The 27553-nt window shown below is 39.9% G+C and overlaps 2 protein-coding genes across 2 annotated transcripts in view; one reads left to right on the top strand and one right to left on the bottom strand.

The window, feature by feature from the left end:
• Positions 1 to 27553, bottom strand: part of SNX18 (sorting nexin 18) — a 198051-nt gene that overhangs the window by 32029 nt on the left and 138469 nt on the right. The window lies entirely within an intron of this gene.
• The window catches only part of LOC135459628 (chondroitin sulfate proteoglycan 4-like), a 33599-nt gene continuing 32499 nt past the window's right edge, over positions 26454 to 27553 (top strand). Inside the window, exon 1 of the mRNA XM_064735855.1 lies at positions 26454 to 26586. Coding sequence (XP_064591925.1) covers positions 26508 to 26586 — 79 coding nt within the window. The 5' untranslated portion in view covers positions 26454 to 26507. The remainder of the gene's footprint in view (positions 26587 to 27553) is intronic.

The following is a 27553-nucleotide window of genomic DNA, read 5'->3' as shown; positions in this document are numbered from 1 at the left end:
TCAGTATGACATATGAAATTTGGAGAAAAAAATATATACAATATATAATATATCTAAAATAACATTTTACTTATATATGCAATATCTGCCTTTTTCCTTTTTTCTCTGGGTCAGTAGAGCCCAAAAACTTTTGAGCCAATCCTGCTTCCAGTGAAGGAAATAGTAAAGAATTCTGTGACAGGAAAATAAATAATAGCATGCCTGCAGAGTATGAAAGTGTGCAGGAAAGTATGAAACTTCATATGCTGTTTAGCAGCAGAGCAGGAGTCACTGCAAGAAAAAGAAACATTAAACCAGGGTTAAGCATTCAATGGACAGAAATGCCATTGCATTCATCTTTATTTATTTGTGTTTATTAGTTGGATGTTCCTTACTTTCCTGCATGCATGTGAAAGCCCTTACTGAAGTTTCCCAATTTTTCAACCTTCTCTGCCCTCTGGAATGCTTTGGATTTGCAGCCAGGTCTTTGTTGTGAGTAAGGAGTAGGGTCTGTCTATTATCTTGCGCAGGGAAAAGAGTTGGCATTCTTTTTAATGAACTAAAATATGTGTTCTCTATTTAAAAAACACAATATATCCTTACTCCCTGTAAACAATCTGACCTTCAGGTGGAATGCAGCCAGAGGGGCTATAAATAGCACCCTTAGTAAGAGAGGAGACAGAAGCATTGAGATTTCAGCTGGCAGAGCTCACACAGAGAAATAGCAGATGAGCCACCTCTTGATTTTGTTCTCTGAAAAGCCCAGATGCCATGTCTGTAGGAACTTGGCTGAATCTGTGTTAGGCAGGTAAGGATATTTTTCTCCAGCAAACAACAACATGTATTACAAAAAAATTTTTGTCCCTATGCGTTGCTTCCTCCACCATTTTACGAGTATCCTGCCGTCCTTAGTGTGTTCCCATGGCCACACTCACAGACAGAGAGGCTCTACAGGCACTGAAGGCAGCAAGTAGAGGGAAGAGGAGGCCAAGATTCCCACCCAGGACCCCACTGGTACTCTGTGCCAAGGCCAGGGCTCTCGCCAGCTGTTGTGGGTACCAGTCCAGTGACCTACCTATTGCATCATCTTCTTTCATAAAGAGCTTTCTAAACACTTGCAAGGCACACCTTCAAGTATCTTGTGGTTCAATATGAAGAGGAACGTCAATTAGCTTTATTTCTCTTTGCTATAATTTGGTATGGAAAAACTTGATTATGGTGCAAGGTGTGTACTTTTTCTGCATCCTAAAGCCTAACAATTTTAATGAAGAAGCTCCATTAAAGAGCTCCATTAAAGAGCATTGAAGAGGCTGCTACAATTAATTTACTCATCAGAAGTCTGCAAGTTTGTTCAACAGTCATGAATATTTTCTCTGTCTCTGGACAGGTGTTTGCATCCAGCAGGCTTGTGCTTCTTTATAACCATTTCTCCAGAGAGACTCGTGTGAAAACATTTTTATTCACACAGGTATTTTGGGAACAAGCATTTTTTCACACAAGTATGTTTGTATATAAGACAGACGGTGCATATAAATTATACTGACTGCCACCTGCAATTAAATTTTATAAATTTCTTAAGGAATATAAATTAAATCACAGGAAGATCCTCTCCATAGCCTCTGCCCACATATCTCTCTGAACCTGCTGGGACTGTAGAAGCACTGAAGTCCAGAAGGACAGATAACTCAAATATCAGTTCCTGTTATAGTTCTCAGACATGCTGCAAAAACACTGTATGTCCTAGGTTTTATTTCCCAAACTCATTTCAGTGGCATGTAAATGTGGAAGTCCTGCTTCCCTCCTCCAAACCAGACCCTCTTCTCTTACAATGGAAACAACATCCTTCTCATCAGAATGAAACTGAATAGACAGACCATCAAAGCTGTGTAAAAGCACCAGCTGCCCGGACACATACCAGGACAGCAAAACTATTTACCTCAGGAGCCTTTCAGAGGATTCAGGTCAATTCCATTGTACGTGGAGCTGACTAACGTAACTTTGAGACCTCATTGTCCCTTTCCCTCTCTGCTTCCCTCCTTTTGTTTCATGCCATTGTTTCTAGGTGGACATTAAATTCTCTGGGACAAAGATCATGTCTTCCTGTGGACTTACACAGAGTAGAGTACAAAGAAGTCCCAGTACTGTGTGGGATTGTGCAGCCCCACACTTGGTTGGTTTGAGAAAACCACACACATCCAGAGCCAGGCAGCTATGTATGCACACGTGCAAACACCTCGACTTCAGATGCTGGCTATGGTTAACAGTGGTACAGTGTTTACAGTGATGTATCACACCTGTAACTCACAACATAATTTCAATATCTCTGTTATTTCCTCTATGACTCTAAGGCTTAAGTTACATAGAAGGAGGATCAAACAAGCGGTACAACTTTGTATGTGGAAAACTGGGGGGTCACCCAGAGAAGCTGTGGATGCTGCACTCCTGGAAGTGTCCAAGTCCAGGCTGTATGGGGTTTGAAAGACATGACCCTTAGATTACCTTCAAACAAAACCATTCTGTGATTCTATAACACTCCTGTCTCTATTAAAGTAGCTCTTTGAGCTCCTATTTAGCATTCTCTTGTTGAATCTTGCTAGGCTAAAGCATATTCAGCCTCACTACTACACTAATTGGTTTCTTCCTGATTGCAATTTAAAAAAAAATTCTTATTATAAAAAGTTCTTCTATGTATTTTTATCATCGCAGATATTTTACCACGTGGCAGTTAAAAGTTGTTTCTCAAATAAAGAATGTTTCATTCTCTTCCAACTCTGTAAGACAAAACGACTTTTCATTTTAAAACCTGTTATCTATTCCCTTTCCCACACAACAGGTTTAAATAGTTTTCTTTAATTATACTTATAATGTTTACTTTATACTATTTCTGTCCAGTTCTTCTTGGAAGGGTAAGTTTCTTTCCATGATCTGAAACATGTAAGAAAGAGAACAGAAAAAATAGAAGAAATATTGAGCCAATATTGAGAGCTGTGAAGCTTTTAGCACTGTAGAGAAATGACTATGTCCTATACTTGTGATTTAAAAAATTAGCCATATTTATTCCTTTCATAATGATAACATCCTTATCTCTAAAGCACATTTCCCTTTCCTGTATAAAAATGAAGAAAGTAAGACTCAATATACATATGTAAAATAGCCAAGGATACCCACCAGACGGGGAGAAGGGGAAACAGGCTTAGGTGTCCTGCTAATCCTTGTGGTATTGAAAATAATTTGTCACTCTGCCATCTAGCTTATGTCTTAAGATTCTCCCCACGAGGATGAATATACTGTTTCTGAAGTGCCTCCCCAATGAGTGCTTAAAGAAGGGCAAGTGTGATTTCATACATAGGGTGTAAAGCATGCAAGAATGAATCCCTTGACCATAGTGTCAAATTTCCAAGCAGCAGCTTAAAACATCTTCAGAATTTTTCCTTGCCTTCATGCCTTCATGAAAAGTAAATATTTTTCTTTCTGATATGTACGCTTAGCACTTGCAAATGTTTTCATCAGCCTCAGGGTGCTGTCTTCTTGCTTGAAAGAAATGATTCAGTCAAAAGTTATATTTGAGAAATAGTCTATTACTAATAAAGTATGTTTCTAAAAGAGCCAGAAATCTTTTTTAAACTCAGACACTCATTACCAGAGGTATGGGAAATCTCTCTTTACGCTTGAGAATTTTATCTATTACTTTTTAAATCAAAATGAGGCATCATTTTCAGAAAATAACTTTCTTTATGCCAAGTTGGAATTTTAAATTCCAAACACTGTAGAGTACTTCTGAGTTTGGGAGAAGGGTCCTTGCCATTGAATTCACTCAATGACACTGAAGACACTCAATCTTCTAGAGAGAAATAAAAGCAAGAAAACATAAATCAAAAGGAAAGAGAAAACCATAAACCTACACCCAGCAATGCTTACTGCAAAGCTGTGGCTTGTCTTGCCTAGCAGATTCTGCCCTACTCCGATCCTGTCTGTCTCATTACTTCTCTCCACCTTGGTTTCCTTGTCTTCTTTCATTCCCCAGGGTGTGACTTCTCTTCTAGTGCTTTGGTCCTCCCCCCGGCTGTGTCTCCCTCGTCTCAGGCACACTCCTTGCTGAGTGCTGCATACTTCCTACGCCTTTTCAGGCATCTCATTCAGAGCCCTCCTCAAGGTGCTCCGGGTAGAGCCATATGGGCAGTGTGGAGGTTACCCTTGAGACCTGCAATACAAACCTGCAGTCGTGGTCCTTCCTCAGCTGGAGATGCTGCCCCTGAGGGCCAACATGAGCATGACCAGTAATACTGGTACAGGCTAGGCATGTACAGACTAGGGGATTGCGGATCCATAGAAGCAGATTGGCAGCTGCCTGGCAAGTCCTTCTGAAGTCTGCTGCTCTTGCAATCTGAATCCATTTTTTAGACAAAGGGGGACAAGCGGGGCTCACCCATCATCTTGGCAGCTGTGCAGCACCAGCAGGGCATGGTGCACCCACACTGTTGGGCTGTCTGCACGCAAAAGACTTTCTGTTCTAGCAATACTGCCAACATTTCTTCACCTGAGCAACAGAGTACATTTGTTGGCGCTGCCTAACCCAGTTCAGAGTGGAAGAAACTCAACTGACAGGAGACTCTTTTATGGGAATAAATTCATAGCCACTAAGGCTTTTCTTGGCAATTTTCTTCAGACTCATAGCCAACACTACCATGATGCACCAACCTGCTGATGGAGTGGCTATTTGCTCAAATGATAATTTCAAAGAACCCTGATTTCAAGTAAAAGAGCCATGTGTTCTGTTCACTTCTTGTTAAGAAAGAAATAATTTCTCTACCTCTGTAAACTTTACTGGGATTGTGCTTGTAGTCAAACACCTGAAAATTTTACCATTGGCTGAAAAAGTGTTGCTTAGCTCTTGCTGATCTAAATCTCTTAATTAAATATGATTTTACTGGATGGAATCTGAGGAGTTAAAAGTGCAGTGCAATAAACCAATTGGAATAAAATAAAGAATCAACAAATAATGTAACCTGGACATTTTTAAGAATTACTGTGCTAAGTTTTTTTCCTTAAAGCAGTAGCAAAGTGCTTTGGGAACATTGCAGGTTTGGATATTGATGAATATTTGTTTTAAATTGTAGCTTGGTAAAAAAGCTTGTAAAATCCAGATAAAAAATAATGAAAAATGTACATCTTAGTATCACGCCATATATATATGTATATATAGTCCACTATAACTGCAAGTAAGCACTTTGTACTTTAAAATTAAGTTCTCTAAGTAAAATCATTGCTTATTACGCATCAAATCTTATGAGTAAAATTGATGAGTAAAATTGTTATGATAATATATTATGTTGTTGGTATTTTTTTAAACTAAGAACTGTCAAGAGACATCTATATTATTCTTCATTTGATCCAGAATGTTGTTGGTAACATTAATGAGTGATTTTTGGTTATCATAACAATGGATAACTATTTAATTCTGGGGAGAAAAAAAGATAACAGATAAAGGCTTTTCTGTTTCTCTTTTCATTTGTTTGTTTTGTGCAGAGAGGAAGAGTTTAATATGTTTTATTCTGAGCCAAAAATTGTTGTAAAATGATATTGGCACAAGTATCTGAAAAATGCCAGAGAAAAACATAGCTTAGGAAAAGAAAGAATAAATATTTTTCAAGAGGAAAGATAATGGGGTTTTATGTCTTAAAAATGCACTCTGTGTGGTAGACCTCACTGGCTGTGAGCTCAGTTCTCACATGAGATCAATTTTTTGACTGGTGTATTTAAATGTAGGAACATAAGTAATACTGTAAACTCTATTCCATCATGCAGCTTTTAAAACACTTGGAAATTTCCCTACATGACACACAACTGAGATTCATGGGATTCTGTAGCTATCTCTGGGATAAATGGAGAGGCTGTCTGCACACAATTACTCCCGTTTCTTGTCAGTCTCCTGATTGCTGTGACTCAGCTCTCATTAGCCAAGTACGTCATCAGAGGACATCATCACAGCTGAAAGGACTTCAGGACTTAGACTCTACTACCACTGTGTTACATTTTCTTAGCTAAAACATGAATCAAAACTGTTTGGAAATGCCATTTGACCACTCAGGACAAACAGATCTCCTGGAGATATTTCTGGGGACTTGTGATTCCGTCACTGGAATTCTCCTTCCTCCTTTATATATTGGGTTTGAGCAATGTCTCAGTGAGACCAGGCTGCCTCCAAGGTGATGTTAGACAAAATCTTATACTGCCTTGGCCAGCAAGATGACAGTTCAAGCATTTACACTTGTCCCAGACTAAATTTATCTTCAAATTAATCAGATTTTCATGATAAAGCATGCTGCTCTCTGTTTGCAAACAAAACAGCAGGTAGGAGATGCACACAATTCATCCATGGGCATTTGCATAACTAAAATCCCACCTGTGTAATTGATCTCTCAAGCAAAAAATACACGTTTTAATTGCAAAACTGGTATGTTGTTTAGGAATCTAGGACAGTGTACAGTCCTCTCTAAAGCTGACCTGCGTTTGCATCCTGCCTCTTCAAAGGCAGAATGCATCTGCCATTCCTTGTAACAGTGGCTAAGCCCTCAGAGTGTTCATTGCACAGCTCGGTGACAATCTGTGTCCCCAGTGTGTGCCTCTGTGAGCTTGAGTTCACTGGTAAATCACACGCAGACAATGAACAGTGCTAACCCCCCCAAAAAGATAAAAAGTTCTCAAGGTGAGAAGGGGACGCATACGCAGTACAAGGACTCTGAGCAGGGCTTACCTCATCAAAAGGAGATACACTGCAAACACCACCAGTCTGGACTAAGAGAGCTTAATGGTGTGGCCAGTTAGTGTGTGCTAGTGCCTAGGTGACACAGGGCTCTGTTGTCAGCCACAAAGCTGTGGTTGACCTCCTGTAGCCTTACCTGGAGGGGCAGGTTGCACTCCAGCCCTCCACTGTCCCCTCTAACTACCACTTACACAATTCTTATGTAAAGTGCTCATACAGTTGTAAAGTCATTTGCTTTCCTTCTAAACCTCTACAATAGTAAACCCAAGTCATTCACAACAATTGTACGCACTCATCTGACCCACTCTTGATGTTCTTTAGAGGGTGAGAGGAATTGTCTTGAATAACTTATTATTCTCTGTAAATTATGTAGGGAATCTAGGGAGAACAGATCACAGAATCACAGAATACAGAATCACAGAATATTCTGGGTTGGAAAGAACTCACAGAAAAAGAGTAGTTTTCTGCACTGCACTTGTGTGAGATAAGTGAGGTGAACGCTACCTCAGTCTTTCAGCTGAGATAAATAGCACAGCATTCTTCTGGACCCTGTGTTAAATAGTACTTATAACTATGTATATATTAGATATAGTGAACCATAACATAGTACCAAGGATGTACATTATCTGGGAGTTGGTGAGTGGAAGTTGGAATAGAATGGAATGGAATGGATTGTTTCCGTTGGAAGAGATCTACAAAAACCATCTCACACAAACCTACAATGCAGTGGCAGGGAAATCAAGGACCTTTTTATTGTTATTAGACCAGTATGAAGTAAAAATAAGAAAATAGAGTTGTCATGAGGGAGGTAGAGGAATATGTAAAATCATTGTTGATTGAATAAATAAGTGCATATTCTGCTTGAAAATAAAATTTTCCAATAAGACATTGAACTATGGAAACATAAGAAACTTACAAGATTTTGATAAAGTTTAGTTTTCTAGAACTTGGATATTTCTGGAAGCAGGGCAGGGTTTGTGAATAAGCTTTTCTACCTAACATTGACCTTTGAATATTTAGTTTTGAATGTTATCTTGCACATTTGTCCTCCTAATTGTGACAAATACGAAAGCAATCTGTTAGTCAAACATAAAACAAATCAAAGTGGCCAAAGCATCCATGTAGAAGAAAAGGCATTCTGATTTAGGGTCATAATTCTGTAATGATCATGACTGATATCTCTATTTTCAAAAGGCACTTAACAACAACAGAAATAACTTTTTCCTGTGGAATGAAAGAATAATAATAGAAATATCTTGAGAGAGATGTTAAACATATGAAGATCACTTACTGAGGTTTAATAGAGATATAACAAAATACAAGCATCTCACCATCTGGAAATGGCTCTTGAGGTAATTATCAGAAAGCAAGAACTACAGAGAAACAATAGCAACAAAATATTCAATGACTCAGAAAAATGACAGATCCTTTTTCTTCCTCTCTCCTGAGGAGTGATCCCAAACACCAAACCAGTAGGAGTAAAGAATCTGAAATATTTTGGATAAAATGTAATTCTGACTACTTTCCATCCTGTATGGTACTTAAATAGAAGAACCAGATTTGTATCTTGAACCCTTACCGAGGAAGGAAGAACTGTGTTAAAACTGTGCATTCAGAGTGTCGCTGTGGATATGAGTAGGGAATTAGGCATTTCCTAAATATCCAAAATATTTTATCTGAGTTCATCTCCACCAGGTCAGCTGGGTCTGGCAGTAGGTTGAAGAATACATCAGCTGTATGAGTAAAGTATTAAGCCATGGTTTAATTCAGGCCACACAATCGCTGAGGCGCAACCGAGGGCACAGTTTGCACAACTTGGAGTTGACACCCCAACAGGCGATGCTAAAAAAGCAATGTGTTGAAAAAAACTGAAGGGACTTTGGGACTTTATGGATTCTAGAGGACTATGAGCTGGGAGAGAACCCAAGGTCCTGAAGGGTGATATCAGAGAGAGGGAGGTGAACTTGCTGCTGCGCTAGGGACTTCATCTGTTGGTCCCAAGCTTCTCTTGGAATGGAAAAAACTTGACTTGGGGGGATGGCACACTTTTACGATTTGACATGTACTTGCACTTAATGAAAAACATCAGGTAGAAAACTTTGTTATAGCCTGCTTAATAAATAATTTGTGGGTTTTGTAATTTTTTTCACCCCAAAGAGAAAGGTATTTTGTCTAGTTTGTGAATTCTTCAACTGATAGCTTTGGGAGGAAGTGCATCTGATGATGAATAAAACGAAGCCATTTTATGATCCTATGACGTTTAATAATATTATATGACATACAGCTTTTGTGAGCTTATTCTCAGTCCTTAATGGAACCAGAATTTGCGTTCAAGGAACCAGAATTTGTTTTCAAGGTGTGGAAGTCCAGAGGATAAAATGTCACAACTAGAACAACTAATAACCTGAGATTTCTTAGGATTTCCTCATCCAAAAAGCAGCCAGATCTCATTTGGCTGAGCCTACAGATGAGGACAAATTCACAGAAATCAAGTGGGAGCAGGATTGAAAAACTTTTTACAGAGTCATTTAGATTACATAGCCTGCTTGGACAGAAGAAATTGAGCATTTTAAGAAATCATATAACATCTACATGTTATCCAGAAGTTAAACACTTCAGAAGGAGAAGGTGGTTAAAAATCTTGGTATGAAGTTATATGACATGGAGAGAGACTGTTTACCAGAGCATGCAGTGACAGAATACGGGGGAATGGATTCAAACTGAAGGAAGGTTTTGATTAGATATTAGGAAGAAATTCTTTACTGTGAGGGTGGAGAGGCAGTGGCACAGGTTGCCCAGAGAAGTTGTGGATGTCCCATCCCTGTAATTGTTCAGGGCCAGGCTGGATGAAGCTCTGAGTAACCTGGGATACTGGAAAGTGTCCCTTTTGAACTGGATGACCTCTAAGGTTCCTCCCAAATGAAGCCATTTTGTGATCCTATGACATTTATTAATATTATATCACATACAGCTTTTGTGAGATTATTCCTAGTCCTTAATAATAGCAGCAGAAATTAAGGAAAACAACAGTGTCACACACTCAGTGCAGCACTGAAGTACTAAGTACCAAATACAATAAATCTTCAGCCGCAAATAGGTTGTGGACATGTAGGTTCGACTCTGAGATTTTTCTCTAAATCTTACAGCACAGGCACTAAGCAAGATGCTCTTTAACAATGATGAAACAAAAGTATTAAACTCTGAGAATTTGGTAATGAATCTACTAGATTACTTGAGAGTTATGTTAATGGTACTTTACTTTAGCCAACAAATCTATCTCTTGGTGGCCTTCCTGGTGTGGGCTCTCTAGGACACAATGTCATTTTGCCTATAACAACAATATTTGTACAATGCTTTGGAAGAAAAAATATCTAGACCTCCCAAAGTTTGGTTTGTTACTAACTTTCTTCGTCATTCTACTGCAATTCCTTATTGCTAAATCAAGATATTTTGCAAAGCTTTTTGGCTAGGAGTGTACCACATATCCATAGAGACAGACATGAAAGTAGGATAGCCAAAACCATTGAAAAACATTTAGAAGCTACATCTTAGATATGTTAGATATCCTGATAATCATACTGGTGACATTTGACACACTGGTAAGTACAATTTATATAATAATATTATTTTCCAGAAAGAATATAAGCTTCATATATTCTTAAAGAAAAAAACTTGGCAAACTATCTTAAAGAAAACATTTTAGGCCATGTTTGATAGTATTTGCTGAAAGGACTCTGGATTTTTGAATTACCTCTGTATCTCTCATGTGTTCTGTATTTTCTCTGAAATGAAAACAGCCCAATTATGTAAATCTACACACACAGATGCAAACTATTCAAGGTTGTCTTCATAAACTTTTGAACCCTTTTGGCATCTAAAAAGGAACACAATCACAAAAGAATTTAAAAGAATTATTAGAATCATTTATCAGAATAGGGGAGCAAGTACTAGCAAACAATAAGCTGTCATTAGTGTTTTCCAAAGATGCAAACCTAGTTCACAATTCCACATTGCAAGTATTTCTGAGACTTCCAATACGATACCCAAGGACTGTGATTAATGTCATGTGCCTGTTTATTTTTCCCCTGAGAACCTGAAAGAGTAAAAAAAAGATCACAACTAAACAAAAGCATATCAATAACAGGAAACTGTTGGTGAGAAATACCCCGATCTTCCTGTAAATTCACGTCACCACATTCCCCAGGGACAAAGGTGCGTGAACAGCATGGTAAATAATTATGATTTAATATGAGGCCTTGCTATGCTGTTTACAGTTTAACAACAAAAAGGAATTGTTTCTCAAGGCGCAAAATAAGCAAATAATAGAAACACATATCAATATAATCAGGAAATGATGATGTTATGTCTGGGTCAGCTGCTGAAAACAGATTGCAATCTATCAAAGTATCAACCTGATATCCCTGTGCAGCCCAGAGAAACATCAGTGATGGGAGAGAGCATTTCCCTGGTTTACATGCCAATTATCTAATTTTGATTGTTTTATGAAAGTGCTGGGGTCTTGCAGAAGATTCTCTATGGCTATTTTTGCTTTCTGATGTTTAGGGATTTTGACACTTGTATTTGCAGAGGAATTCCTTTCATTTTGCATAATAAAAACTGAAAATAAAACAGGAGAAGGATAGAATGGAAGGAACAGTAATAGCTGGTCTCTTTTGAGAACATTATTTTGTTGAATCTAGCCAGCAATAATGAGAAAAAAATAACACCGGAGAAGCAAACACCACTTTCAGCAGACACCACTGAAGATTCTTAGGTCCTTATTAAAAATATATTTTAATGAGAAATAAAAAACCCCATAGGATCTCAGAGTTCAGTAATTTTTTTTTTCCCTCAGAAATATTTTTAGGGCTGCCAAGACAAAATCAGCTGTGTAGAGGTCAAATAGAACAATTTATCTTTGATCAGAGGACCAGTATTGACAGTAGAGGCCTCAAGCATTTAAGCATGCATTCAACCCTTAGATACAGAAAAAAAAATTAATTTCAGACCCTGCTGGTCAGATTTTAAAGTTAAGCAGGGTCAGGTAAGGTCAAAGCTTGAACTGGAAAACATCAAGAATTTTCTTAGTGTTGCCTGAAATAGCATTGATGACTGGAGAGACCTTCCTCTATCACTCAGGGATGAAATAAAGCATCAAGACTTGAAGTCTGTCAGGTACCAGCTTCTAGGATTGCAAACATTCCTTAAAGCTTCCAAGAACAATTAATATTTGAAAAACTCTGGGGGTTTTTTTGCCTTTATCCAGACTATTTTCCCTAAAAGTATGCTGGACCTTAGGATCTATGTAAATGTCAGCTCCTGCTGAAGGAATCACTGTGTGCACGCCTGCCATGAATAAGAAGCCTAGGAAGTAAGCAGCAGGCTTTGCACAGCTGCATTAATTCTCCTGGAATTAAAGCACATGTTTTATTATAGCCACTGCAGAATGAAGCCACAGACAATTTTGTTTGGCTGTGCCTGCCTGCCTTATCCAAACAGATGATTTCTACCCTGTTGTCAGAATAATGTCAGTCATCTTAACAAATGCTTGCACTTTTATCTGTACTCTGCATCACATTCCTTGAAGAGATGGCTACCAGAAACAAATAGGTTTTCTGAGAGTAAATAAGGGAACAATGGACAATAGGAGCTGTTTTATACTGCTGGGTGTAAACAAGAACAACCTAGTTCACATGAAATGAAAAACACTGTTTATCAATATGTATGTCCATGGCTGGCAGGTGGCAGGTGATATTTGGGATCTGAAAATGCATTAGAGCAGGCCACAGACACTGAGTTTATTTAAAAAAGGCACTTCTGGGGTTGGATGGAGAGAACAGTACAGATCAGGTTAGTTTTGTAAACCAGAGTAAGAAAAAGACCATTTATGTATTTCTAGAAAACTCAAGACATGTAATTCTAAAGATTCCAAATAGACTATTTCAAATGATCTTTTGAAATGGCACTTCAGGACAATCAATTGTCATTACTGTTTTCCAAATACCAGATTAGGAAAAGGACATCACTTTAAAAGACATTAAGCAAGTTGTCAGATAGGGTGTCTCTTTTCCCTATAAGTCAGACAAGATGATTAGAAAGTATATAAGGAACAAGAGAAAACATCTCTGTCCTCTCCAAGCTTTTATCTCTTCTCTCCCCAGCTGCCTTCCTGTATACTCTCAGATCCCAGTCTCTGGTTCTGTTGGAAGACATGGATGGATAAGAAGAGAAAGAGAGGAAGGGAAACATTTGCCAGAGTTGGATGGGAAGAGGAGGTGGTGTTGGCAATGGAGCTGCTATTTTTAGCTGACAACTTCTTAAAGATACTCTTTCAATTGATACAAGGATTAAAAATCAAAGTTAAAAGATGTGTTTAAGATAAAGCTCAGCTAAAGGCAAGTAAAAAAGTTGTAAGGCTTCTTCTTTCCCTTACTATCCCTTGACAATGAAGAAATCAGTTTTGTAGGGATAAAATGGGCAAACTCATTTCCACTTGCCTATATGCAAGCAAACTCTGTTGCACTGTGCTTGCTTTTCAGCACTGCTGAAAATGAAATAAACATTATATTAATGGATCAAATAAAATACTTAATTTCACCACACTTTCTTTCCCAAATTATATCCAAAATATTCCACATGAGTTTGCTCCCTAATTGAAAGATAAAATCATTCTCACTATCCTACAAGAATATAACTAAGACTCAGACACTTCAGAGTTAACTGCTTATTTGACTATCCTTGGTGCGTCCAGAAAAATGATAATAAACAATGATGCCATAACTTTAATCCAAACATTATTCTCCATTGTTGCAAGAACAATGTGACTGCCTTGCATGCTTCCTAAGAATGTCTTAAAACATGTAGTGAGTTTTACCTATGTACCAAAACAGGTCTGATAATTAGACAGAGGCTGCATATATTTTCCCATTTACATTTGAAGAAGACAAGGTAAGAACAGGGGATGAGTCATCAGAAACATCAAGAATGAATCACATTCACACTGGAAAATTAATCTAAGATTTTGATCTCTTGACAAGAAGAGTGTGTAATATTTCCAAATGTAATAAAATATTTGCAGACAAATAAACTTAATTTACTGTCTCCCTATATCAGCAAGTGAAGTTTGTAAAAGCCACTTACAAAATATTGTATCTGAATTTCTGTATATTTTTCATATTACTTTTGCTGTTGATTGTAACATTAATAAGACAAAGTGAGGAAATAGAAAGAGAAAAATAATTAAACTCCAGCATGCTATGTTACTCAGCTCACTGGAATATACCTTTCTCACCATGGTTACAAACAGCAACATGAACTCAAATGCTCAGATGGTATAAATCATCATTGCTACCATCACTGAAGCAGAACTGAGGCAATTTCTATCTCAGCTGGACTTGGGATCCAGTTAGTCTGTTGTAAGTTTTCACAAGTTCTCTGTGGAAAAGCAAATTACTGTAATGCTCAAATTCCAGTGATTAACTAATGGACATCCATCTCTAAGTCTCAGCGGTCTCCAACGCATCTCCTTTCATAATTCAGAAGTTTTCTCTGCCCGATACTGCAGCGGTGCCTGCCACATTGGTGCTAGCATGTGCCTATCCTTGCTAGCCAGCACAGGCAAGATTACAGAGCTACTCTGTGATTTCACAAATGGAAATAACTGGTGACTTTGCGGTTTCTTTGGCAACACTGACATTTAATTTCAAGTCTTTCCACTGAAAATGAACATAATGAAGGAAGTGTTAAACATTTAATTTGATCATTCCAAACAGAACCAACTGGGGAATATTAAGTTTCGAGACAGGGACAAGATGGTAAGATGATTGGTTAAAATGTATACAAATCCTAACTCCATCTCCTAGACAGACGAACAAGACGTTAACTTTTTAAAAACAACTGGCCATGAAGCAGTTTGTTTTGGAACTGGAAGGAGGTGCTGAATGCTCACCTCAGGTAAGAAGACTGGAAGCACAAAGGAAATTCTTTCTGCTGGAGGATAGAGGGCTTAGCCATGCACACTCTGCATTGTGATTCTGTCAATGGAGAAGAATAACAGAAGAAGTAAATTTCTCCCTTTGTTATTACTTCCCTCTTGATTACTGCTACACAGATGGGGGAATATTCTATAAAGAAGATTAAATATAAGGGAAAGTAGTGTTCTCAATGGGTCTATTTCTGAAGTTACGCTGCATTCAAAGAAGGCTGAGCAGCTGCGAAATATAGGTCCTAGGCTACGCATAACAGAAAAATTCCCGTTTGACTGTCAGACAGAGGACTAAAGCTACCTCCTCAAGCAAACCCAAATGTTAAGGACATTTTTACAATAGATGGATTTTGATTGTCAGAGCAATAGGTATTTGTGTAGCATTGTGTTTAAGGGGAAAAGACTGCAACACAACATGACTCAAATGTCAGCTGTCAAATGACTAATCCTGTTTTTTCTGTATGAAAAATGGTATTCACACAAAGGAAGGCAATGGACTGCTTTCTTTCAAAACTCCAAATTCTTTAATACAAATACAAATTCTTTAATACTACAACAACAACAACAAAATCTATCTTGAGCTATTAAGCATTACACTTTCTGAAAATCAGTGGTACAGACCTGAAAACAAAGTTAGGAGTGGGATGGAAAAAATGACAGATACACATAAAATATAAAATACACAGTTATGTGGGTCTGATGCTGCTTTCATTGTCAGCAGTGTTTTCAAACACTGGAGTTCAACTGGATTCTGTGGTGTCACATCACTAGGGCTGAGGATGGAGCAGGAGTCCTTGCAGGCAGTCTTCTCTTCAGAAAACAGCTAGGTAAGTACTTAGTCCTGAGATCTCATTGCAAGAATTGAATTAGATTGACTCTGTCACTCTTAATGAGAAAATCGGGATAATACTGGGAAAATAAAGCTTTCGTAATTTTAGAGTGTTTTGGTCAATGTCTGCCACAAAGGGTTCTCAATAATCACACTAGATCAACAGTGGCAGAAGATGCAAAATGGCATAGATCAGTGTGCTGTGAATACAGAGTGCAGTGGAGATACATATCTGTTTTTCTAATATGTCGGGTAAAAAGAGAAAGGAAGCCAAAATAAACCAGACATGCTGTGTTTAAAAGCTAAAGTGTTTGCAGAAGAAGCATGGCCAGAGTACGTAACAGTAAAAGTATTGTTCTGTGCAAAGAATACAAATGGACAGCCTCAGAAAATCACCCTTCATTGTGAGCACAAAAAAAAGGAGAGAGAATCTCTCTTTTGAGGGAGAACAAGAATTGGCAATTTGCAATTGGCAGCTTGGGCTTCTGCCTGTGAAGTAATTTTAAGGTCTCTGGATTATCCTAGCTTTAGGGGAAACACTGACAGACTGTAAAAATAAATGGCCAATGAAACCTCTTCTGTAACTCATTACGACACTCTTCTTTCTAGTGTCTTTCTAGTATCTTTCTAGTATCTTTCTAGTATCTCTATCCCAGTCACACACCTACAACCTGCAGAGCAGACAACAAGGGAGACACTTTTTCCCTCCTCTTTCCACATTTTTTCCTTTTCTGCCAACATTCCTTTCTCTGTCTTCTTTATCCCCCTTCCACAATCTTTTCTAGGTCTCCCAGATAGAAGTTGGACTGACCACCAGAATCCAGGCTACCTCTGTTTTGAAGCAACTCATCTCAGTGAAGAATTTCTACTTTGAAACTCCCTGCAGAGTGGGCATATCTTTAAAGAAGCCTGGATATAATTTGGAAAGTTATACTGCCACTCCATATATCTGGCCCTATTTTTGCTCTCAAAGCCAACTCAGAAATGTTTATACGATGCCATGGTTCAGTAAGTTGCCATGGTCTCCCAGCCCAGCTACTGCTTTCAAACACCATATCACCAGACCCACTCTTCAACAAGAGACAGGTTTTGCTAGCGCTGGTAGTACCCCAGGGGCAGTGGGAAAGCAAGGATGTAGCCTGCCTTGATGAGATCTGCCATTTTTAAACTGTTGAAGGGAAAAATAATTCCCATTCTAGCCTGAAGCATCTGCTGAAGAACAACATCACTACACAGATCTCAGATGACCAGCAAAGCTTCTCTGGAAGGAGAAACGAACTCTCACAACATTTCATTTTAAAATTTTGCACTGAAAGCAGTGCAGATGAATCCTGCTGACACCTGTGGCTCCCCAGGGCCTAAATGCATATTTCTTCTTCTACAAGCAGACCTAGGTGAACACAAGTCATCAACATCTTTAGATGATTATTGCCATCCGTATCTTTTGTATTGAGCTTTCCTACCTAAATAACACCAAGAAAACAAACTTTCATCAGTGATCAGTCTAAAAGAGGTATACAGGATTAGCACAAGGTCTGACAGCTGGACAAAAAGCACAGGGTCACTGGATTACCAATATTGGAGGCCCTGTCTGAGGGGTGTCTGGGTACATGTGCAATAATTGTGGGACTATTTTCAGGACCAATGGGTGAGCAAATGGTCAGTTTTATGGATGACTTATACACCAGATAGGGAAGACAGTAGAAGTCTACAAGCATATGACCTGGAGTAGTGAAAACACTTGATGAAATGGAGTAGGCACCATGGACACCATTTACAGCAGGGGAGGCCTGTGGCTGGTTTCAGAGTGCATCTTTCTCTCTCCCAGTTGCCACAGGGCCACACAAACCCCTGAAACATTCTTTGGTAGTAACAGTGCAGAGTGAACTGGCTCCAGTTCAGTTGGTCTGGACAATGGAGTGGGATACAGGACTGCTTCCAAAATGTAATCTCAGAGTTGAAATACCACACACCAGAATAAAGCGTTCACACCAGATTTGTTATGGCAGTGAGAGATCAGCCAGACAGGATGAGTCAAACATACCCAAAGTGTCAAGACATTGCTTTACAAATCCGCACTGTCTTTCTTAAAGAAATTAATGGATTAAAAATGAAAGCAATCTTTCTCTTCTTCATATAAGAAACTGTTGTGGCTGGGAGACACCAGGAAACCTGACTGCATGACAAGTTAGCCAGAGAGCAACAAAAACTGAAGATATGTAGAACTTTTTCCTGCTGTCTGTAAAAATTACAGCCATTAAGAATCCACTTCTACTGGTGACCAAGTCATCTCGAGACCTCCCATGACTCCATGTTTCTATGAGTACTAAATTAAAAATTTTTTATTAAATTCCAGCTCTGTGAAGCTCAATGCAAATATTTTTGACAGGGCTAGCAGGTCTTTAGGTCAGTAATACTATTTGTCTTTCTGTTCAAGGCCATACATCACTGAATTTTTGTTATCTGCTTCATCAAGTACAGTAGCTTTGATGATCTTTCCAACTTCTCTTCACTCAAAAACTCTCCCGTACTTTCTCACATGCATCAGATATGATGCGATGCTCCCAAGCACCAGAGCACCAAGCCAACAGCCCAGCCTTCAAATCCTATTCTTCCAAACTCTGTAGCAAAACTTACACTATATATATAAAATATTAAACCTATTAATCATTATAGTAACACTATTACAAAGTATTAAAAACCTACAGGCTGCCTTTGCAGTCCTGCTCATCATATCACACCTAGGTCCACCATTTCACTCTTTTCTCGTTGTTTATCAGACCCATTTCCTAAACTATTGAGCTGTGACTGTTTTTAAACTGTCCAGGCAGGGAGGAGTACAATACTTGTATTATCCCAGACAAATAAATAACAATGATGCAGCAAAAGAGAATTGGCAGGGAGTTCTCAAGAAAAGTTGCAATGAGAAAACTTGTTTAGAGATGAGAAAACTAAAAGAACACAAGTTCTAAAAGGTGCATGAAATTAACAACATAATTATAGGGGTTAAAGAGCTAAAATAGTGAATTTAATACAGTGTGTACACAGGCTCTAAGTTGGAATAAATGTGGTAAACGCTGCTGAGACACAAGGCCAATGCCAGCCATGCTCCTCACATGGGGCATGGGGAGCATAGTTATTAATCCAGTGTTTCCATTGGTCTGATCCATCACTGAGAGGTTGCTATCAGAATGCCAAAGAAATTTCCAGAGAAATCTGGAGCCTCTAGAGAGCAGCATGGTGGTAGCCATCTCCCTTCCCAGATGTTGCAGCTGTCCCCTCCTTTGCCAGAATTGAGGTGTATGGATTTCTCTTGGATTTGACAGTCTGGTCCACTAAGAGCCAGACCACCCGAAGCTATGAGAGGAAAGTGTAAGACAAAGTCTTTCTGTGACCAAATTTGAGTGGCTATACATTATTCTGCTCATGTCTGTTTCTGAAAGGTGGTTTCAAACCAGTAAAGGAGGAGGAGGAGAAAGCTGAAAACAACAGTGAGGGTACTGAGAACTTAACTTGCTGGAAGAGGCTAGATTGACATGGCAGGTTTGTCCAGCCAGGGCTGATGGGAAAAATAGTGCTAGCTACAAATACATTGGGGAAAATGTCAGCACATAGAGTTTGCATGTCAGCACATAGAGTTTGTTTGATTCAAAAGTAATGTTGGCAAAAATGAGATATCAATGGCCCATAAAGAACTTCAGCAGAAAATTGGTAGTTTTTGTTCATGTTCAGGGGAGGCTTTGCAAAAATTGCATTAGGTAAAGGACAGGGATAAGTCCAAGCCATCTGAATGCTTTTAAGATACAGTTCAATAACTGAGTAACAGTGATTATTACATGAGGCAATGTTTGCAGTAGCTGGAAGGTCTCATTTAATAATACAGGTGGTTCCCTCTATCCTATGTTATTATCACCAACAGCCAACATTGTTCTGTAACCATGGCTAACAGAAAAAAAAGGCAGGATCACATTTCTCCTAATGCGAGTGCTTTAGTAAGAACAAAAGAGTCAAAATTGTCAAGGCTGTGAAAATAGCTAGCATGAGCCAGAGGTTGTTTAGCCAGTGCAGCAGCATGTCTGCAAGACAGGAATCCCATCCAGATATCAACAGAGGGTATTGATTTAGACAAAGAGACAGTTTTCTGCATAGCAATGGTATGAACTTACTACAATTGCAGTTTAATAAGTAATCCAAAAAGCAAAGACATACAAAATACATTTGCAAATGCAATTTTTAATACAGGCAGCAGGAATGAGTTATGTGAGTATCAGAGCAGGAGAGCTAGAAAGACACCACTCACTTATAGTGATGCTAAAGACAGCATATGAACAAGATCCTCCACCACATCAATAACAGTGGCACTGGACAGTTCTCACTGATCCAGGATGAGTTAGTCTTGCTGGAAGAATCCAAACCATTTGCACAGGGAATTGAGAAAAACAGATTGGTGTGAAGAAATACAAGTGTTTTTCCTAAAGAAAAAGTGTCTAACCAAAGGAGACTGGGTACAAACAACAGTCATGAAGGTTCTGATTTGCAGAAGTGGCATAAAAACCTGCTAAAGCCAAAAAGTATTAGTGAACTGCACAAAGCAGTGCAGAAAAAAAGCCCCCAAACTCAAAACTGTAGGAAAGTGGTTTTTTTTCCTATTTAACTACTTTTATTTAGAATTCTGACATACTGCTTGTAATTGAGCTGCTTCACTCTCTGATTCCTATACAGCCTCTAATTCAGCCATTTAACGGAATGAGATTATATTTTTTACAAAAACCTGAGAACCTAAATTCTTCAAATATCTTGAGAAATACCATACACAACTGCCCTGGAAGTGAAGCCCTCTCCAGGGAGTTGCTTTATCTGTTTCAGTGTACTGAAGCCAGGGGCATGAAAGAATTTTCTTTAGCAGCATCCCTTTGAGCTCCTCTGCCTCCTTTGACCTGTACAAAAGCTGCATTCTCGTCTCCTCCCTGTGCAAAGATAACTTGCATAGTTTTGCTGTAGCTGCTGTTTTTTTCTTTGCTGGACTTTTGGCTGACTGACAGTTGATTTGCTTTGGTAGACAGGAATGAAGGTCTGTTTCAAGACTCCCAGTCCTGAAATATTATCTCTGAGGAAAGATTATCACTTTTGGAGTTGGATGTTTTAAATAGGTAACAAAGAAAGAAATTACCTGAGACTTTTGTACAGATTTTCAGAAAAGAGGACACTAAACTGCAACACTTAACACTGAACTTGGGACAAAGAAAGGTTCCTTTTAAAGCCAGTGTGAAAATTCAGACTCTTTCACATACGTATATCAGTAAACACCTGGGATAAAGAACCACATTTTCCACATAGTGAAGCAGAACAAGCAATCATAAATAATACAAGCTAAGGATTCTGCATTGTTTCCTGCACTTCCCTAATTTGTTTTAAAAATAATAGATTGATTTCAATAATACTTAATATGCATGCTACTATACTAGTTATTATATTCTGTAAATTAAGTAAGTGTGTTGCTAGAAAATAACAACACTTTGATCTTTAATTAGGAGAGATCACAGGGTGAGTGCCCTTTGTTTGCTAGCATTTACCTTACAGGGGATAAGGCAGATTCTGTGCCATCCCATCATAATATGCACTCATGCTTCTTTGTCTCTTCTAAAAGTCTAAAGCCTTTATTAGAGCATTTGAGCAGCCATGACAATTAAGTCATGAATGTAAGGACAGCAAGTGAGGACAGCAGATCCTTCACTGCACAGCCTGAAGATGTGCACAGCTGCAATCTGATGTAATTGAGTCTTACCACCCACAGAGGAAAAAAGGAGTATGAGCAAACCTTTATCCTATGAATAGCTTAAGGGAGAAAAGTCTGCTTTATGGCCTGCTTACATGGCTGTGATTTTTCTCTTGCACTGATAACACTACAGTGGGGATCTCCATTGGGCTGGCCTCTTAATAGCTTGATCTCAAAGGCACACAACAGCTGTGCAGGTAAAGGGCAACACTCCTCACCAGGGTAATTTCGCCAATTTCTTCTCTGGGTTCTCCAAACCTCTTCCTCGCAGCAACAGTTGCAGCCTCCTGTGCTGACTGCTGTGTTGAGTTTCTCAGACTATGCCATTGTAGCAGAAAAAGATAATTATATTTTCCTGGATGACCTATGCCCGAGTCAATCTTAGAGCTCTCCAATATTGCTCACTCAACATCAGGAGAGGAGCAAGAGGTGAGCACTCATTCTGTGATATCCTGGAAGGGACAAGAATAATACCTGAAGCAGGCTAAGAGGTATTGGTTGGAGGCATAGGGAAGAAAGGAAGCATTTTGATCCCTAGTGAATGCCTATGTCTTCCTCCAGCTTAATCAAGAGCACAGAACTTTGTCTTGCTTTAGGGTTACAATTTAGGATCTGCCACATCACAATAAATACCAGTGGCACAGCATAAACTATAATTGTGAGCTACTGAGTACTTCCCGTTCTGCATGCGCATGAATTTCTTTTTCAGATACCTACTGTTTTCAAAATTGTTAATGTGGTTTAGAAACATGCATAGGCCAGGATACCACAGGAACTTGTGGGGTGCACCAAAGCACTTTTAGGAAACCTATTATTGTTGTGAATGTTATGCTGAGAGCTGACAACTGCCATTGACTCCAGTAAAAGTTTTTAGTCTAATTTGAAAATGTAGAGCCTATCAGTCTTAAGAGAAGAGCATGAGAAGAGCATAGCTTTGTAGAACATAGACTTGTAATTTAAATTACCAGAACAATAATGTGAGAGATTAATTTTGAATGATGACTTTAAATACACTCTTTACTAAAAAAAAAAAATAATAAATGCTCTTTTAAAAATTCAATTGTATTTATGAATCATTGGAAGCTTAGAATTTAGAAGTTAAATACTGTTTGATCCCATCTAAATTAAAAGCTCCTTCACTTTTCCCAGAAGCTCTATTTCAACATTTTTATTTATAAGGCACTATTTACTTAAGGAGTTATTACAAGAAAAAAGGACTCCCTCTAGTGTCATTGCAGCCAATATCTTTGGGGATTTGTATGGACCACTGAAAGCTTGTGCTTACTTTTGATGAGACAACAGAGCATACATACACAACTACTTTGTATCTGTGATATTAAGAAGCTTTGCTCCACTACTCTGCACCTCCATTCAGGAAATTGAACTTCGGTGTTTTCCACCTGACACAGTGTAGCCAGTGTTCAATCTTTCCCATTATATTTATCCAGGCATAGCTGCTAAGTGTTTGTAACTTACCCACAATGGCAATTTCAGCATAATTTAACCAAATTCAAAGAAATAGGATAGAAGTTGTTTCAAAACATGTTGAGATATTTGGTGGGGGATTTTTGTTTGTTCGTTCTTGGTTTTGTATTTTTCCCCCCTAATTCTCTGAAATCCTATGGGAACCCTAAGAAAATCTTGTCTGCAGCAGCAATTTGCAAAGAGTATTATCAATTAAAAATTAAATAGGAACTAATCTTTAAAGTGGTTTCTAGTACAACTTGAAAATCCTGTCTTCTCAGTGGAACCTTTTTCCAACCAAATAAAATAAAAAGAAACTAAAATAAAAATAAACTGTTACACTAGCTGTCAGATGCAAACAAGCAGATCTCCATCATTATTAGGAAAGGATTGGTCAACTAGTTGCATGATTTTACACATTTGCACAGAACTATTCAGCACTGAGATCAACTACTGGATATGCAGCTGGCATAGAGAAACCATTCCATGACTGGAATTTTTTGTAGGGAACAAATCCTGGTGTTCCTTTAAGACATAATAAATTCCTTGAATAATATATGCTAAATATTATAAAAAGGGGAAAAATTTAAAACCCCCAAATCACAGACATATGGGAAAAGCAGAAATAAAAAAGGAAGAAGATTGGTGGTGCTTAGCAATGACGAAGTACAGTTTAACAGGAATAGAATTTATCCAAATCTTTAACATTTTTCTTTAGAAACTTATGTTCCACTAAAAGCAAGTATGACCCATGGTAGGAAAATCCTGAATGACTTAAGAAAATGTGCCTTAAAGCTATAGCCATGTAGGCATTGCTCAAGATATGGCCTTTCTCTTTTCAGACGTCTCAATGTTTGTTTTAAACGTCCATGAAGATTTCTGAGTCACAGCACCCCAGAACAGTTGAGGTGGGAAGGTACATCTGGAGTCTGTCCAGACCAACCCCTCTGTTCCAAGTAGGGCCACTGCCAGATGTTGCTCAGGGCTGTGCCCTCTCAAGTTTTGGCTGTGAATAAAGATGGACACCCTGCCTGAGCAACCTGTTCTAGTGCTTTATTCCAAGCATGAAGAGGATTTTTTGTATTTAAATGCAATTTCCTTTATTTCAGTTTGGGCTTAATTGTGCTTGTACTTTCCCTGGACACCTGTAACAATCCTACTCCCTCTTTTCACATGCTCCCATCACCTGTTCATAGATATTGATATAATAATGGATTAGATTCCCCTGAATTTCCTCTTCTCTGGACTGAACAATCCCAGCTCTGTCAGTCCCTTCTCAGAGTCAATTGGCCTCAGAGTCAATTGCCTTTCTTTGGACAAAAGGCAAATTTTAAATGAGCATACAAAAAAAGATTATTTTGTTTAAGGAAAGTATTAGTTCAGTGACTCCTGCTGTTACTAACTAGAGACTGATGAAATTTTTGCGACTCTACTGGTTGCTCTAAAGTGATATAGATTACCTAAAATAACTGCATCATATTCCCAAATTTCATCCTATACCATGAATCATGAGGTATTAAAAAAAATATGTCTCATTCATGTTTTTTCATATTCACAAAGTTTTTGTAGCTCAGCCCAGCAACATTGTTTATTTATTCTTCCTACTCTGAACTCAGATCTCCAGTGGTGCTCTGGTCCAGCACAGACGAGCCCTCTGCTTGCACAGTGTCCTCCTGCACGTGCCTCGCCAGTTGTGCATATGATACCAGAGCCCTCATGCTCCCTATCCCGCTGTCTTTGCATTTAGCCCCAAAACCCCTCTCATGTATGGGACACTCCTTTACCTGCCTTGTGCCCCTCATTCAAGCACCTGGCTGCAGTATTTTTTGACTACTACATCTCAAGACCCACAGGGCAAATGATGCTGTCCCTTCTGAGGAATAATCCAATGACTTTCCCTGCAAACTTCACTGCACAGAGTAGGGATAAGCTAAGTGAGACCTGTGTAACTCAGGTAAATGATGCAAAGGCAAAACTTTCCCCCAGGCTGCCCTGTTGCAGCACAGGGGTTTGTTGATGCACATCTGGAGATCTGCTCTTCCAGTATCAGTCATATCATAAATTGTTATCCCACATTAAATGCTCTTTCTGACCTTCTTGTTCACATCTCAAATAAATGCTTTTTGCAATACCTGCTCCAGGTTTTCACAAATCTTCTCTGAATGGCAGTTTGAAGTGAATGAAGTTTATCAGACCTCTGCCTTTGATATTTTTAATTAAGTTTTAAAGTGATATTTAGGGGAAGATCCCTCTCCATGATTTCCATCTGATCACAGATTCCCCCTGCTGTCACATACATTATTCTAAAACTGTAAAGATAGCAAAGCTGGCCAAAATTTTCTAAGAAAAATCTAGACTAAAGGTTGATTGCAAACCTCAAAGCAAGAGAAGAACCAGACAGCTGACCCAGAAAAGATATTCATGCCATCACCATTTTTTCTTCTTCTTTTTTTTTTTTTTTTTTTTTTTCTTTTCAGTTTTGGTATCTCAGTTACTTACTCTGCTTGCTTAGTGTCATATTTCAGGTCAGAGATTCCAGTCCTATGTGTAAGGGAGTAACAAGTTAAAAAAACAACCGACCTGTTGAGACACATTGCAATGCACCCTGCTAGCTGATAAAATCGCAGAAAATTTTATGACTGCAAGGCAGTTCCTGGCACGGATCATTTATGTAACTTAAGGCATGTCTGCATATTTGAATTAAGTGTGGTAAAGGCTTCTAAATGACTGGCTGAAATGTGCTCTTTAGAAACGTTTCCTAAGGTGACGCTTTGTGCTTTTAAGCACAGGACTGCAGTGAGGAGGTGTGAACTGTGTATTTTTTCTAATTTAGGACCTGTACTTGTTATAATCAGACCTTATCACTATAACTAGCTTGGAGGACGTTGTAACCTGGTAGGGGTTAGCCTCTTCTCCCAGGAAACAGGATGAGATGACATGGTCTTAAACTGAGCCAGGGGAGGTACCGGATGGACATTAGCAGGAGTTTCTTCTCAGAAAGGGTGATTAACACAGGAATGGGGTGCCAAGGGAGATGGTGGAGTCACCTTTTCTTGAAGGTGTTGAAGGAAAGGCTGGATGTGGCAGTCAGTGCCATGGTAGAGATGTAATGGTGGTGTTCACTCATAGATTGGCCACAGTTTCAGAGGTCTTTCCAGCCTAATTGATTCTATGATCATCTCAACTTCTGAAACCAACTTGTTTGATCTACTTGTAACATGTTTCTTTGCTAAAGCAGTGTCATGCATTTCTTTATGGACAAGCACGCAAACACTCTGAGGGATGGAGATGCTCCAGCCAGCAGACGGGAAGGTTTGGGATACCTCACAAGCAGCCTCCCACTGCGGCAGGCAGGCCATGGAGACACAGGGTGCGCAGTGGGTGAGAACTGACAATAGCTGTAACCCACATCAGTGGGATAGCAGGCCCACCCGAAGCACGCACTAACCCACAGCCGTGAGGGGCGCTCGAGACTATGGGGAAGCACTGTCCTATCTCCCGTCCCAGGCCGGTGCTCCCGGAGCGGAGGCGGGCCGGCGCAGGGGCTGCGCTGTGAGGAGGGCGGGAAGGAGGGGAGGAGGGCGGAGGCCGTCGCGGGCGGCGGGCGGGGAGCAGGGGCCGGGGCTGAGACACTCCCCGCCGCTCCCCAGGGCTGCGCTGGGGCCCCACCACTGCCCGCGCTGGGCGAGCCCAGCTGGCCCGCGGCTCCGGCATGGCTGGCGCGGCCACCGCGCTGCTGCGGCCGGCGCTGCTGGTGCTGCTGCTGGCCTCCGGCCGGCCCGCTCTCTCAGGTAGGGCCGCGGCGGGGGCCGGAAGGCACCTGCGCCCGCGAGGAAGGGGCGGCCCTGCCGCAGCTCCGGCGCCCGGGCTGCTCGTAGCGCTGGAGCGACTTGTCGCCAGTGTTCCCGCGAAAGCAGCCGCCCGACGGGGAGTGGCCCTGCCCCGGCCCCGTGGGGCGGCGTGGCCCCCGTGCTCAGGCCAGCTGCCGCCGCAGCCCCTTGGCCGGGAGCGGGGGCGGCGGGCGGGCGGCGCTGGCGGCGCACAGGTGGTGGGACGGCGGGCATTTTGTGAGGGCGTGGTGTCCTCTCGCCCTAGAGTGAAGGCCGGGCTGTCCGCTCGGATGTGAGCCCGCCTTGTGCCTGCCTCCCCTCCTGCTGCAGAGACGCTGAGACTTGACATTGCTAGACTTCCTAATAAAAACGTGGATGCTTTGCAAGCAATGTAGATGTAAACCTTTTCCCTCCACCTCCTATCATAATTTTAGTATGTCATGAGGAAAATTGCTGAGGTAGAAACAGGAATATTCCGTGCAATTCCTTCCCTGCTCCGTGCGTGGGAACTAGTAGTCCCGATGATAAATATCAGCCAGGAGCTGCAGGTATCTGGGTTTTAGCATACAGCTTCGGCTGCCTTGTGCCTGGCTTTTCAAGACAGGCCAGGCACCTCACCAGCAGTGATGCACATTAAGGTGCGCGTCTTGGGCAGTCATCAAAACCATTGGAACAGCCAAAAGTAATCTGCATATTCTGTTTCTTCTTGAGATGTAATTTGAAGTACGTTGCAATTTGAGCTTAAAAGACTGGTAGTGAAGTTTATTACTTACATATATTTTAAAAACTGTTGAATGAGTATGCAGTTGAAGAAGTGTGGTTTTTCATCCACCTTCTGTTCCTCACTGCAATCCCATATGAGACAAACCAATCGTTGTAACTTTCTTTAAAAATGTCAAGTGGTCAGTTTCTGTGGTTGTGTGGCATC

The sequence above is a fragment of the Zonotrichia leucophrys genome, chromosome Z, assembly GCF_028769735.1.
Source record: "Zonotrichia leucophrys gambelii isolate GWCS_2022_RI chromosome Z, RI_Zleu_2.0, whole genome shotgun sequence".
NCBI classification, from domain to species: domain Eukaryota; kingdom Metazoa; phylum Chordata; class Aves; order Passeriformes; family Passerellidae; genus Zonotrichia; species Zonotrichia leucophrys.
This window is presented reverse-complemented; position numbering and strand designations above follow the sequence as displayed.